Below are 15,272 nucleotides of genomic sequence, written 5' to 3'. Positions count from 1 at the left end.
ACAGCACAGGTCTGACATTTCTTTTTCCTCTCCACTTTGTTTCCAATCTCTGTTTCCACTCCAGTGTTGTGTTGCGGCAGCTCCTTTTAAAGTGTGGAGCTGCAGATGGGGTGTGCTGATGGCTGGCCCTCTGCCTGGCTGGAGCCTGGAACCTGGCTCTGACTGCAGTCACACACTCACAGTCCATGTTTGGGCCTCTGGACCCCAGCACTGGCTCACAGGGCGGAGAAAACTGAGCTCTGACCTACACTAAGAGTACGCTTCCTACAACTTCATATGACTTCCTGCAGGATAATGATCTTGATTGTATTATTGGATGGCTCACTCTTCTCCTGTCTGACTTCACCATCATTATATGATGGAACTGGTGGCACTGTTGTTGATCCTGCCCCCCCGACAACATGCACTCATACACCCACAGTCACACACTGGGAGAATCTCAATTGGATTTGTTCAATTCCTCACGTCCTCTCCTCGCCTCCTTTTGAAAAAGGTCAGTGGTAATCGAGGATAGGAGTCATCGAGGAGAGGAAACGTGGAAACAAATGCTCATGTATGAAATAAGACTCTCCTTCGCAACTAGCTGGTCATCACGCAAATGTCATGTGTAAAGTGGTAAAAATACATTTAGCTAGTTGTGCTAGACATTTTATGGATAAATGTATAAGTAGCGTATTGTTTCAAATGTGTGTATGTTTTTATTCTCAGAGTAAACAACAGCTGATTCAAGGGTTTGAGGGAAAAACTCTGGTATCCTCCGCTGGATGAGGCAATCTAGGAGATGAGGAAACTCCTCGGTTAACCAATTAATGAATTATCCTACATATGGCGACCATTTATTGGTTTCTGGGTCATGGCGGAGAAGAGGACGGAGGACACGAGTAGAGTATAGACTTTCCCTCAATTGAGAATCTCCCACTCACACCAATCCCACTCCATAAACCCCCAGCACCAGCGTGAGGTTCCTCCGTGGGCCTGTTCCCTCTCTCACCATGAGTGCATTTGGGGTCCTAGGGGTGTGACTCTAGGAGGAGTTTTTGGTTTTAACCAGGCCCTTGGTCACCAGGCCCCTGTAGAACTCCTGCAGGTACGTGTACACACACTTCCAATCTGGCTCACGCATCCGCACCATGTCCTCTACGTCCAACAGCTCGGGACAGTCAGCCAGCTTCCTGCACCCGCACCCCGGAGAGGGAGCAGGGGGAGAGAGGGGGGTGAGGGAGGGGGAGAGAAAGAGAAGAGGGAGGAAAGCCGAAAATAGAGAAAATACAGATATATGAAAAGTGAACAGGTAGAAGTAAAGTGAGGGAGACAGAAGGAAGGAGGATGAGAGAGTGAGCAGTGAGCAGCCAAATGAGAGGAATAGCCAGGGTGTGGAGAGAGGGAGAGAGAAGACACAAAAACACACCATAACATTACATTCCTTGTGTTGACAAACATATCCATGAGTTGACATGCTTCATGAACAACATGACACATATGTGCACACACGCAGACACAACAAAATGGCAAATGAAGCGTCAGGCGACGTCCATTTTGCCTTTTTGTTTGTTTTGTTCTATTTTTCTGTGCACTGAGACAAAAGACTTGGGCATGGGGTTATAGAGACATCAACGGTAGAACATTGGCTTTGTTTTGTCCAGTACCAAAACAAGAGACAAGGAAAAAACAAGAAGAATCCTACACTGACATAAAGACATGGACCACAGGGTGAACCTAGAAGAGAAGCACACTGGTGGTGCACAGGGTGGTGTGTTTGTGTTGGAGGGGTGTGAGAGAGGGTTCCAGATGAGGCACAGTGGCGGGGGGGTGAGGTTGGTAAGGGAGTGACAGTGCAGCACAGTGGCAAAGAGGGGGTTGGGGGTCTAGCTAGGAGGAAAACGTGTTTGACAATCCGGTGTTTACGTCATCATGGTCCTCGTCATGAGCAGCATCATCACAGTGGCTCTAAGGACAGGTGAACACAGCAGACACTGGTGGGTGACAGGACAGAGGTCGGCAGTACATGACCTCATCAAAAGAGGAGATGACAGAGGTGGAGTGAGGAAGAGGAGGAGGAGGAGAGGGACAGATTAAAGGAGAGAGGGAAGGAGAGGGGTCTGGGAGGAAGTTACTCGAGTGCTCTTCCTGTACTGTAGTAACCTGGTGGTTGTTGTTTGGGGAGGGGTCAGTCTCAGGAGTTTCCTGGTTTAGATCAGGGTTGGTGGATGGAGGGTCACATCACACAGCGGTTACTGAGGAGAACGTCTCTGAGAGGAGAGAGTGGATGGAGAGTGGAGGTTTAAAGGTACAGGAGATAGTAGTAGTAGTAGTGGTAACAGATCCAGGAGCTGACTGTACAGACATGAGAGAGACGAGGGATAAAACAAAATAGCACTGGGCCCAGGCCCACCCCAACCCTCTTACTGTAGGGCCTCTGGAAACAGTGAGTTGAGTCCAATAGCTGAATCCAAAGGCTGTATCCTGTGGATTCACATTCTTTTCCTTCCTCAGGCAGGCATTCTTACTGTACATGAATGGGTAGTTAGGTGGTAGTTAGGTGGTTTTAAGGCTAAGAGATGATGGTGAGAACCCAGAGGTCCTGTCCTGCTGAGCCTGAGGAATCCATAGACTGGCAGCTCAGTGTTGATTTTACAGAGGTCAAACAAACATACCCAATAGAGGGATCATATCTGTTCAGAGAAAGAGGAGTGTGGGGGTCTGGGGCAGAGAAAGAGGAGTGTGGGAGTCTGGGGCAGAGAAAGAGGAGTGTGGGGGTCTGGGGCAGAGAAAGAGGAGTGTGGGGGTCTGGGGCAGAGAAAGGCGAGGGAAGTTCTGGTTCTCAAGATGTTTGACGGATTTTGAGTTCAATTGGGGGGAGGGGGGGGTTGGCTAGACAGCTACAGTGGATCTAATTTCCCACTTACAGAACCTTGGGGTGGTCAGGCGATTGATGGTCTTTGGGACGGAGGATGGTTCACTCAGACCCTGGTCCATTCTGCTGTAAATGGCCATGGAACAACTCCAAGAGTGAAGCTTCCATTTAACCCAGGGCTGAAGTTCTGGCTGCATGTCATACTTCATCACATTCAGTACGTCTATGAGCGCACGCATGATGTACAGTTTACAAGTGTATGTGTGTACTCACTCTGCAGTGCTGAAGGCCACCTCAAAGTTGTGTCTGCGGTTGGCAGCGGTGAGAGAGGAGTAGTCAAAGGCCTCTGGGAAGAAGTTATGGACCAGGGCACAGAACGCCATGCCATCACTCCAACTGGACGAGAAGTTCTGAATGTCCACATTCTGCAGGAGGAAAGAAGAAGAAGAGAGGAATACTATATTCAAATCACAAAGCATTAACCGATACTTCCAAATGTCATTAGTTACCTCAGACTAGACTCAAGAGTATGTGAGAGAACACAGCATTGCTGACAGAGAAGACATGGTGGCAGGTTTTGATTGCAGTAGAGGGGTTATATAAAGGCCTAAGCCTCATAGCAGGATGAGCTAGTGTGAAGTGTGAATGCCTCTGATCTTTAAGGAGACTGGACACTCAGCATAGTGCCATAGTGGGTTGACTCACCTCGTATGAGCGTGTCTTGGCGCGGCACCAGTCCAGCAGCATCTGTTTGATGGAGTTGGCATTGGGCACCACACAGCTAGCGGAGCGCTGGACCATGTTCACCTTGGCAACCGCTTTATTCCCTGGACTGAAGAAGGGGGATTGGTTTATGTTAGTATAGACCTGTTTAAACTCTTCTCATTCTTTGCTATTCTCAGTTCTTTCTATCCTTACCCTCCGCTCTCCTTCTCCAACTTCTCGATCATGGCTTTGCGGGACTGTGCGGCGGACGTCTTGGGCAGACTCTGGGCTCTCATCAGCTCCTTACGCTTCTCTGCCTGCCGGCGCTCCGCAGCACGGGACGCCGAGTCATCCTCACGGTCAAACACACTGATGGAGGAAGATAGAGAAGGGGTAAATTACAGTTCAACACAATGTCCGTTAATCCTATAGGGGTTGCAGAGGAGGAGGGTTTAGGCACAGAATTCAATGGGTTCAGTTCTCACCTGCCCACTTTCCTGGCGGAGCTGGAAGAGGTAGACGAGTAGCTGTAGGACTTCGACTGGACTGTCCCCACTAGAGAACACAGGGAGGTGGTGGTGGTGAGATCACACAACACCATATATGGATGAGAACAGATAGCAATCAAATGATGATGATTTAAATGAGGAGGAAGATGCATTGATGACTCACTGTCTGTTTTCTTCACATAACTGGCCTCCATGATGGTGCTGTGAGCTGTCCTGCTGCCATCCCCTAGACACACAAACACACACATTAGAACCATTTCAACTGACCTGGGAAGATCATGCACGAGCTAGTGTACTGCCCAAATGTATCAGCCATGTTGTCAGCCTAAGACATGGTGTATGATTGGCCTACCAGACTGGGCGAAGTGGTTTGTCTTGGTGACTTGGCTGAGGGTGGAGCCATCAGCTGACTTCTCCACCTTCCTCATCACGACCTCTTCAGCTCCTCCTCCTCCCGTACGACCCTTCTGAGCGCGCTCTTCTCTCTGCTGCCGAAGCTCCACAAGACGAACCTCTCTCTCCTTTTCTCTCTGGTCTGAGATAGAGGAGAGGAGGGATGACAGGAGGAAAAGGTCAGTGGAAAAAGAGGGAGAAGAGGCACTCAACAAGTTGACAGCATCTCATCTGCTACAAAGCCAAACTAAACATGGGTTGAATGTTTGCGGCAGTACATTTCAAGATTCTTTCCAAAGCACCATCAAATGCCTTGGAACACAAACAGCCACCCACAGGTGAAAGACAAACAGAAGCAACCCCAGGCTGTGCTGTGGTGGGGCATGTGCTGAACAAACATCAAAGAGTGCAAACAGAGACCCTGAACGTCACGTCAGACCAGTGAGACACTGGCATAGAAAGGCTATTGAACACTGTCCAACACTACTGTTACCCGATGCCTGGGAGCTCTAGCAGTCTTACCTGTCCATATACCTTCCTAATCCCCAGAGACACAGTTAAGCGCTCATTATAATGGAACTAAATACCTCCGGTCTCTCACTTACTGTTTCAACAGATTGGCTAGGGTTAAGGGTAATACAGGGATGAACTGGTTGGCTAGCTACTATGCCCATGGAAACGTCTCTGATACAGAGTTCCGAGTCCTGTCTGGAGTCTCAACAAACAGTCAGCACTTTGCACCCAGCCATCCATATGTGGAACAGCATGAGGTGTGTTTGCCCTAAGACAGTGAGTGAATCATAAAGTCCCGCATCATCCTGATAGATCACATATGGCACTGTAGTGAGTGCTGGGTAGTCACTCCAACATCTACAGAAAACATGAAGACTCATGCGTTCCCTCATCGTCCACCATACAGGTTCCGCATGTTCATGGTTGCTGCTGGTCAGTTCATGATCAATGTGTATCATTGAGAAAACTCAAGTGACAAGCTCGAAACAGCACTGGTGGGACAGTATGGTTAACAATGAGGGGATACAGCCAAGTGGGACATTGATAAATGACTAACACGGATGCATATACTGTATTAACATAGTCCGCAAACACACAGGATGTTCCTACCTATTTCCTCCTGTGTACATCCCAGTACGGCCTCTGAGAGCAGGATGGGAGAACGTGAAAATAAGATCAGAAAATAAGGATGGAAAATGGCGAGAGATGAGGCAGGTACATAATGCAGACTAGATTTGATGAAGGTCAAACTACCAGCAGAAAGACCCAGCAGTTAATATCATAATTAAAATAAGACAACGATGGAGAAAAGACAACAGCTACAAATATGAAACCAGAGGGGGAAAATAACACAGAGATGGATAAGGAAGAAAATAAAGGAGGTAAATAAAGAAATGAGGTTGAAGTATAGAGTGGTCAAGTAAGTAGAGAGAGTGAAAAATGGAAAGGTGTTAGAGGTTGGAGAGAGGGAAGGGCCACGAGGTTGGAGAGAGGGAAGGGCCACGAGGTTGGAGAGAGGGAAGGGCCACGAGGTTGGAGAGAGGGAAGGGCCACGAGGTTGGAGAGAGGGAAGGGCCACGAGGTTGGAGAGAGGGAAGGGCCACGAGGTTGGAGAGAGGGAAGGGCCACGAGGTTGGAGAGAGGGAAGGGCCACGAGGTTGGAGAGAGGGAAGGGCCACGAGGTTGGAGAGAGGGAAGGGCCACGAGGTTGGAGAGAGGGAAGGGCCACGAGGTTGGTTAGTCTGGCTGTGGTCTCTCACCTCTCTTCCTCTTACGCAGATCTCTCATGGCTTGTCGGATCATCTTCCTCTCCTCAAAGTCCCTGGACTCATCCAGCTGTCGGAAAGAACAGGACAGACGGAAGGAATTAGAGGGGTCGGTCTTCAGACAAACTCAGTCATACAGCTCCAAATACACACAGCACACTCACACAGAGTGTAGTGTACACACACAGACCCACAGACACACACTGAAATGTAAAGGTATGACTTTCCCAAATATAAGTTCTCTCAGCAGATCAGATTAAACTCTTCACTAATACACAAAAACAACAACACCACCACATTGCAACACATTTACGTTTGAGGATTTGAGGACTGTAAGCATGTGTGATATGGGGGAGGGGGAGGTACCATTTTATCCAGGAGCTCCTCGTCGTCGATGGCGGCCAGCTGTTCTGCAGTCAGTTTTCCGGAGCGTTCTTCGACTTTGGCCCGAGCTGCAGAAGAGCCGTTGGGTACAGTAGCCGGGGCCTGACAGCATGCCACCTGCACCGAGGGCTCCACTGCAAACACTGGCTCTGAGGCCATCACAGGCTCTGTCTCCATCTACACCGACAGATAGAGAGAGAGAGAGAGAGGGCGAGGGAATGATGGGTTATTTTCAGGTTATACAGCTTTTTAAATCAGGATTGGTATCCATTTTAGACTGTGAGTGTTAATAATGTTTTATCCTCAGCTGAGGGTCAATGTTAGTGGCAGCACAGACATAAACAGATACAAAAGGTGGTCGATCATACTCAAAGACCATTCTCCAGCTGGTGAGAAACCATGGGACCAGGACACACAAGGCAAGGGGAGGGACAGACAAGGGAGGCTTCTGATCCGTCAACCCCTACAGCTGTGTTTACAGAAAAGACACAGAGGCTTGCTGACATTTAGGATGGAATGAGCACTGGAGGATTTCAGGAAAACTTCCTGGAACTTTTGGAGGTGGGAGGGGGAGCATGTACACCAGGGATCAACTAGACTCAGCCGCGGGATGATTTGTTCTTGAGTGGATGGTCGGGGAGTCCGGAACATAATTATAAATAAGTTGTAGGCTGCAAATTGACCGCAAGAAGGCCAAACAGATCATATTTGACTAAAACATAACCATTTCAAACCTTGTTTACATTTGTATTTGATCACGTGTCTTTGCGTGGTAATACTTCGGAACAGATTTCCAAAATTAAATCACTTGAAGTTGATTTCCTAGTGTTTTTTACTTGCAACAAGGAAAAAGAAGGACATTTGAGGACTTGTGAGGCATCTGTTTCTCAAACTAGACACTCTAATGTACTTGTCCTCTTGCTCAGTTGTGCACCGGGGGCCTCCCACTCCTCTTTCTATTCTGGTTAGAGACAGTTTGCGTTGTTCTGTGAAGGGAGTAGTACACAGCGTTGTACGAGATCTTCAGTTTCTTGGCAATTTCTTGCATGGAATAGCCGTCATTTCTCAGAACAAGAATAGACTGACGAGTTTCAGAAGAAAGTTTCAGAAGAAAGTTTCCCGTCATTTTGAGCATGTAATCGAACCCACAAATGCTGACGCTCCAGATACTCAACTAGTCTAAAGGCCAGTTTTATTGCCTCTTTAAATCAGAACAACAGTTTTCAGCTGTGCTAACAGAATTGCAAAAGGGTTTTCTAATGATCAATTAGCCTTATAAAATGATAAACTTGGATTTGCTAATACAACATGCCATTGGAACACAGGAGTGATGGTTGCTGATAATGGGCCTCTGTACGACTATGTAGATATTCCATTAAAAATCAGCCATTTCCAGCAACAATAGTAATTTACAACATTAACAATGTCTACCCTGTATTTGTGATAAATTTTATGTTATTTTAATTGACAAAAAATGTGCATTTCTTTCAAAAACAAGGACATTTCTAAGTGACCCCAAACTTTTGAACGGTAGTACACACACACACATTTTGTTACATTACAGACTTAATCTAAAATTATTTATTTTTTAAATCCTCAGCAATCTACACACAATACCCCATAATGACAAAGCGAATACAGGTTTTTAGATTTTTTTTGAAAATGTATTAAAAAAAACAGAAAAAAAGTTCAGACCCTTTGCTATGAGACTTGAAATTGAGCTCAGATGCATCCTGTTTCCATTGGTCATCCTTGAGATGCTCCTACAACTTCATTGGAGTCCACCTGTGGAAAATTCTATTCATTGGACATGATTTGGTAAGGCACACACCTGTCTATATAAGGTCCCACAGTTGACAGTGCATGTCAGAGCAAAAACCAAGCCATGAGGTCACAGGAATTGTCAGTAGAGCTCAGAAACAGGATTGTGGCGAGGCACAGATCTGCGGAAGGGTACCAAAACATTTCCGCAGCATTGAAGGTCCCCTATCGTCTAGAATCGGCTTTCTATTTCGCAACAAAGCCTCCTTCACTCACGCCGCCAAACATACCCTCGTAAAACTGACTATCCTGCCGATCCTCGACTTCGGCGATGTCATTTACAAAATAGCTTCCATTACTCTACTCAGCAAACTGGATGCAGTCTATTACAGTGCCGTCTGTTTTGTTATCAAAACCCCTTATACCACCCACCACTGTCGACCTGTATGCTCTCGTCGGCTGGCCCTCGCTACATATTCGTCGCCAGACCCACTGGCTCCAGGTCATCTATAAGTCTTTGCTAGGTAAAGCTCCGCCTTATCTCAGTTCACTGGTCACGATAACAACACCCACCCGTAGCACACGTTCCAGCAGGTATATCTCACTAATCCTCCCCAAAGCCAATACCTCATTTGGCCGCCTTTCCTTCCAGTTCTCTGCTGCCAGTGACGGGAACAAATTGCAAAAATCGCTGAAGCTGGAGACTTTTATTTCCCTCACCAATTTTAAACATCAGCTATCTGAGCAGGTAACCGATCGATAGCTGCAGCTGTACATAGTCCATCTGTAAATAGCCCACCCAATCTACCTACCTCATCCCCATACTGTTTTTATTTACTTTTCTGCTCTTTTGCACACCAGTATCTCTACTTGCACATCACCATCTGCTCATTTATCACTCCAGTGTTAATCTGCTAAATTGTAATTCTTCACTACTATGGCATATTTATTGCCTACCTCATCATGCCTTTTGCACACACTGTATATATACATTATTTTTTTCTACTGTGTCATTGACTTGTTTATTGTGTTATTGGCTGGTTTATTGTTTATTCCATGTGTAACTCTGTGTTGTTGTCTGTGTCACACTGCTTTGCTTTATCTTGGCCAGTTCGCAGTTGTAAATGAGAACTTGTTCTCAACTAGCCGACCTGGTTAAATAAAGGTTAAATAAAAAAATAAAGAAGGTCCCCCAGAACACAGAGGCCTCCATCATTCTTTAATAGAAGAAGTTAGGAACCACCAAGACTCTTCCTAGAGCTGGCCGCCCGGCCAAACTGAGCAATCGGGGAAGAAGGGCCTTGGTCAGGGAGGTGAACAAGAACCCGATGGTCACCATCTGTGGAGATGGGAGAACCTTTCAGAAGAACAACCATCTCTGCAGCACTCCACCAATCAGGCCTTTATTGTAAAGTGTCCAGACAGAAGCAACTTCTCCGTAAAACGCATGACAGCCCGCTTGGAGTTTACCAAAAGGCACCTAAAGACTCTCAGACCATGAGAAATAAGATTATCTGGTCTGATGAAACCAAGATTGAAGTCTTTGGCTACCCCCCTCTGGAACGCTGCTCTGTTATTATCTATGCATAGTCACTTTAATAACTCTACCTACTGTACATGTACATATTACCACAACTATCTCGACACCAGTGCCCCTGCACATTGACTCTGTAACGGTACCCCCTGAATATAGCCCCGCTATTGTTATTTACTGCTAATTTTTACTATTATTATTTGTTATTATTATCTCTTACTTTTTAAATTTTTTAAATATATTTTTTAGGTATTTTCTTAAAACGGCATTGTTGGTTAAGGGCTTGTAAGTAAAAATTTCACTGTTGTATTCGACGCATGACAAATAACATTTGATTTGATTGCCAAGCGCCACGTCTGGAGGAAAGCTGGCACCATCCCTATGGTGAAGCATGGGGGTGGCAGCATCATGCTGTGGGGATGTTTTTCAGCGGCAGGGACTGGGAGACTAGTCAGGATCGAGGGAAATATGAACGGAGTAAAGTACAGAGAGATCCTGTGATGAAAACCTGCTCCAGAGCGCTCAGGACCTCAGACTGGGTTGAAGGTTCACATTCCAACAGGACAACGACCCTAAGCACACAGCCAAGACAATGCAAGAGTGGCTTCAGGACAAGTCTCTGAATGCCTTTGAGTGGCCCAGCCAGAGCCTGGACATGAAACCGATCGAACATCTCTGGAGAGACCTGAAAATCATTGTGCGGCAACACTCCCCATCCAACTTGACAGAGCTTGAGAGGATCTGCAGAGAAGAATGGGAGAAACTCCCCAAATACACGTGTGACAAGCTTGTAGCGTCATACCCAAGAAGACTCAAGGCTATAATAGCTGCCAAAGGTGCTTCAACAAAGTACTGAGTAAAGGGTCTGAATACTTATGCAAATATGATATTTCAGTATTCATTTAATTTTTTTATTAGCAAAAATAATAACCTGTTTTTGCTTTGTCATTATGGGCTATTGTGTATAGATTTATGAGGGGAAAAACATTTTAATCCATTTTAAAATAAGGCTGTAACCTAACAAAATGTGGAAAAAATCAAGGGGTCTGAATACTTTCCGAAGGCACCGTATATATATTTTTTTGTTGCTCAAATTCAGCCTGCGGGCCACCAGTTGGGGAAACTTGATGTACACCTTTGCACCCCTCATGATTCCCCAGGCCCTCCAGCTCCTCGGTCTTCCTGCCTTGCCACAGAGCGTGAGGATTATTATTGGGCAGAGAGATACAGCGGTTTGACCTGCCCTGCCAAGCAACAGTTAGCTCCCCCATCATTGGCCCTCTCAGTCTGTCTAAGCAGTATGATGAGGAACAGAGGGCTCATGTCATGTGACAGGAGTAAAGCACTACTTTGCCTATGGGCCTGTAGAGGTGCAATAATGTAAACTGTGTAGGATTGAAGCCAGCTTTACTCCTATAGTAGTACACACACTACAGTACTGTAAAAGCACAAGCACAATGTCCAGGAGCAGATGGTGCACCTCAGTCAGTGCTGTTACAGACAGGAGAGATGTAGGCTTTTTGTGTCCTCCCACTGCTGACAGACGAAGAAAGGAAATGAGACATGGACATAAACACAGCACAGTCTTCCATTAAGATACCACTGGCTTTGTAACCATTTCTATTAAGAGGGCATGAAGCCTATAGATAACACCTCTTAAATAGATTTTCATATCGTGCCACATGCCTTTTGCAGACTATAGAGGCTGGGCTGGTCTGCTAGACTTTAATGCTTTTGTTGTAGATGTCCAGGTCCAGATTTAGCCCCAGACTGCTGGCACTGACCCCATCAGCCCCCCCACCCCCTCTCCTCCCAGAGAGACCAGCCAGGGAGAGGGTGCCCCACCCAGCCCCAGCGCAGACAGAGCTGTGTGATCCAGGGTGGCCTCTGGTTCTGGAGGTCTGGACTGAGACTCAGGGGTCTGACCCATGGGACAGGTCAGAGTGAGAGCCACTTGACCGCAGTGGAATGTTATTGGACACAGCCCTGCAACAAAACACCAAAACAAACAGGGCCTCACTGGAACAGATGCTTGGACATGTGTGGGCATTGTGGGGTTAGGGGTGAGGGAGAGGACCGATCCACTTTAAATGGCTTGTTATATAATTAATTAGTGATTAGGGTACCAGTTATAGTACCCTAGGACGAGAGATGGGGTTATTTTCTTCTGTGAGAGTGGACATAGGTTAAGAGTGGCTGGTGTGCCTAACACTATGCCATTGTGTGACGTGTCCGTACACCTTTAGCACTGGGTTATATAAGAGCTGGGAAAACAGAACCCCATCTCTAATTCATTGATGATTAGAAAGAGACAGGCTTTCTTATCTTCTTTCATGGGCATGAGAGTGGACATTGTGCTAAGGGTGTCCGGTTGAGTCTAACACTACGCCATTGAGAGTGTGCGTACACTCTAGACCTACAGGACTCGGTTATATAAGAGGTGTTGAAGCAGAAGCGGATCTATATAGTACGGCATTGTGAAGCGTAGGGGTCGGGTAAGATCAGCTTCCAGTCTGTGACATGACTGAAGTAAAGGAGAACAGCTTCCCTCTGGGTGGGAGAGTCCTGACGGACAGGACCAGCTGGTCTGGGAGCATTACTGGGCTAAGGACCCTGTCCAGCTGAATAATACCACATCAATTCCCTTCAATATCCCTCAAAATGTCATCAACATACAACAATAAACATACACTATAAAGCCAGGATGCTCTGTCACTCAGAGCAGCTCAGAATACATTACATTATTAGGAATAACATACTTGGCAAACCTTCACACACACCAATCTACAGAAACATACAGTCTGATTTCCCAACCAACAGAGCAGAGAGGTCAACAGGTTTCAGAGCCTATCTGTGTCAGTGTTAGCGGTACCGGTGTTCAAATCAAAATGAAATCAAATTTTATTTGTCACATACACATGGTTAGCCGATGTTAATGTAAGTGTCGTGAAATGCTTGTGCTTCTAGTTCCGACCATGCAGTAATATCTAACAAGTAATCCAACAATTTCACAACTACTTTTTACACAGAAGTGTAAAGGAATGAATACGAGTATGTACATAATACCAGACTAATACCATCAGAGTAATTAGAAGGTAAATAATATAGGACAGAGAGAGAGCCTCTACATTGCCAGCTCCTTGGCTGGGTTCCCTTTACCCCAGTCAAAACACAGAGCAGAGCTGACCTTCTTGACCTGGACTACAGCAGGCTGCAGGGTTCAAGAGCAGTCTGACTGCCTCTAGAAGGCTAAGGAGCACATCAGGTCCAATCCCTAGAGTCGTCTAATCACAAAGGGTCTGGACCACGTGGGGGGGGGGGGGGGGGGGGGGGGGCTGATGGAGTGCCATTGGTGTGTCACACACCTGAGATGTAATCAGAGAGAGCACCCAGGCTGTGAACCATCATTTGGCCACAGAGAAGGGTATGGTTCAGTATCTGACCAGGATCACTGTGTGTGAAGTGTGAACTCTGAGCCACGTATCCCAAATCAAATGGTAATGTCAAAGAGAGGTGAGGAGTTCCTAAAAGACTGAAGGGTAGTCCAAGTCCAACACAATGTTAGGGACCTATTTTAGGAGGATAGTGCCACAGAGATCTTAGGAGCCCAGTGTTTGGGCAGTAGACCAGAGGATTTCATCATGACCAGGCGGTTACTCAGAAGATTAAATGACAGCAAACAGGATACTTCCTCTGTGGCACCGCAGGATGTGTGTCCCCTGACAGAACACGGAAACAAACAAGAAAACCTGCACAAACACTCAGGGCAGTGAGGGCCCCTCCACAAACCCCAACATCCACCCAATGGGATTAATGCATTTCAGTGACAAACGCAGGTATCACACACTCACAGACAATGAGAGAGGGTCTGGCACGAAACAGTGAGGGAAGAGAGAAAAGGTCATGCTTTGTGGATGGGAGGGGATGATGTGGATGGGAGGGGATGATGTGGGATGATAGAGATCCTGTTGGAACTGTTCTCATAAGTAGAGGGTGGGAAAAGACAGCAGGGGAGAAGGAGGGGCTACAGAAAGGCATGCAGATAAAGCTGGCGAGTTGATTGGTTACGGTCAAATCCCCTTCTTCACAATGATACCCCTAACCCTGTAACCAGCCATCTGTACTGACAATGTGCTCTAATCTGCTGTCAAGCTGAACACTAAAACCAGAAACTAACCTAGACTGATCAGATGCTCTTTATAGATGCGAAAACCTGTCATCCAAGATTAGAGGAAAATCTAGGCATCAAAGAGGGATAGGGAAGAGAGTGTCAGTAAAGAATAAAAGGCTGGAACTGATTCTAAATATTTTGTCAGGAGGGGATCCATACAGGCATAGAGATAGAGGCATACCATGCTGTTGCTGTGCGAGATGCCTCCTAGTCCTATCAGGGAGGAGGTGGAGGAAGAACGACGTGTGGCAAAGGTGGGACAGTGTGGGACTGGTGTGGCCTCAGGTTCACAATCTGGTCCATCGGGTGTTTTAGGGCTGAGGGGTGTGCTGGATGAAAGTTGGAGGTCATTGGGAGTACTGGGTGATGGCTCCGGGACGAAGGCTGTGTAAGGTGGTGGTTCAGGCAGGCCCATGGCCTGACACAGAGCCTCCACCTGGCGGGCCAGCCTCTCCTGCTGGATACGCAGCCTCAAGTTCTCCTCCTGCAGAGCTGCCAAAGCTGTAGACAGAGGAGCCACACGCGCCGCAGCCTCCTCGAGCCGTGCATCCACCCGCTTCCCAAAGGCCTGCAGGTCACTGTGGATCTCCCCCACGGCACAGCGCAGTGTCAGCTCCAGCCCACACTCACCACCCTCACTCTCCTCCTCCTCAACCTGATCTTGGGCTAGCAGGTCACCAATCACCTCCTCCAAACCAGACTCAGCACACAGGCTGTCTGGATTGCCCACCAGGGGCTGTGGAGCCTCTGAGGCCGACAGGAAGTCCAGGTTCACTCCAGGCATGGTGGGTAACTGCTTTCAATATCAAAAGTCACACCGAAGGTCGGATCTCGTTACAATGAGATGCAAAGTCCCTCTCTTTCAACTAAGCGCTAGGAACCAAATCGAGCTAAGAGTTAAACAATCCAAGAGCGATGTTTGTTGAGTTTTCAGTACGTATCCCCTGGGAGAAGAAGACAGTAGGCTCTCTCTCAGTCTGCCTGTTTATAAAGACCCTCCAAAACAACTCTAGTTCTTTATACCCCCCACAAACCCCAGACAGCCAATGAGCATTCACGGAATCCCGTTTCCAAGGCAGCAGAGGCCCCCACCCCTTTTTTTCCCTCAGGTGCCATAGACATGTGTATTTATCACTAGCCCCATCTATTATTCCACTGAGCCAGTCAGGGCCTGGGTGTCTGG

The 15,272-nt window shown here is 47.1% G+C and overlaps 1 protein-coding gene across 6 annotated transcripts in view; it reads right to left on the bottom strand.

Moving 5' to 3' along the window:
• Positions 1-15,272, bottom strand: part of LOC129853617 (smoothelin-like) — an 89,236-nt gene that overhangs the window by 4,233 nt on the left and 69,731 nt on the right. For 3 of the 6 annotated variants that reach the window (XM_055919829.1, XM_055919832.1, XM_055919833.1), the window contains 9 exons: positions 6,606-6,800; positions 6,234-6,309; positions 5,584-5,616; positions 4,421-4,603; positions 4,232-4,294; positions 4,045-4,114; positions 3,773-3,928; positions 3,560-3,686; positions 3,128-3,279 (listed from right to left, as the gene is read on the bottom strand). In XM_055919829.1, coding sequence (XP_055775804.1) covers positions 3,128-3,279; positions 3,560-3,686; positions 3,773-3,928; positions 4,045-4,114; positions 4,232-4,294; positions 4,421-4,603; positions 5,584-5,616; positions 6,234-6,309; positions 6,606-6,800 — 1,055 coding nt within the window. Of the gene's footprint in view, positions 1-991; positions 1,173-3,127; positions 3,280-3,559; positions 3,687-3,772; positions 3,929-4,044; positions 4,115-4,231; positions 4,295-4,420; positions 4,604-5,583; positions 5,617-6,233; positions 6,310-6,605; positions 6,801-15,272 lie in introns of all 6 variants that reach the window. The other 3 variants (XM_055919830.1, XM_055919834.1, XM_055919831.1) reach the window with 3 other exon arrangements.

This window comes from Salvelinus fontinalis, chromosome 4 (genome assembly GCF_029448725.1).
Source record: "Salvelinus fontinalis isolate EN_2023a chromosome 4, ASM2944872v1, whole genome shotgun sequence".
Lineage (NCBI taxonomy): Eukaryota > Metazoa > Chordata > Actinopteri > Salmoniformes > Salmonidae > Salvelinus > Salvelinus fontinalis.
This window is presented reverse-complemented; position numbering and strand designations above follow the sequence as displayed.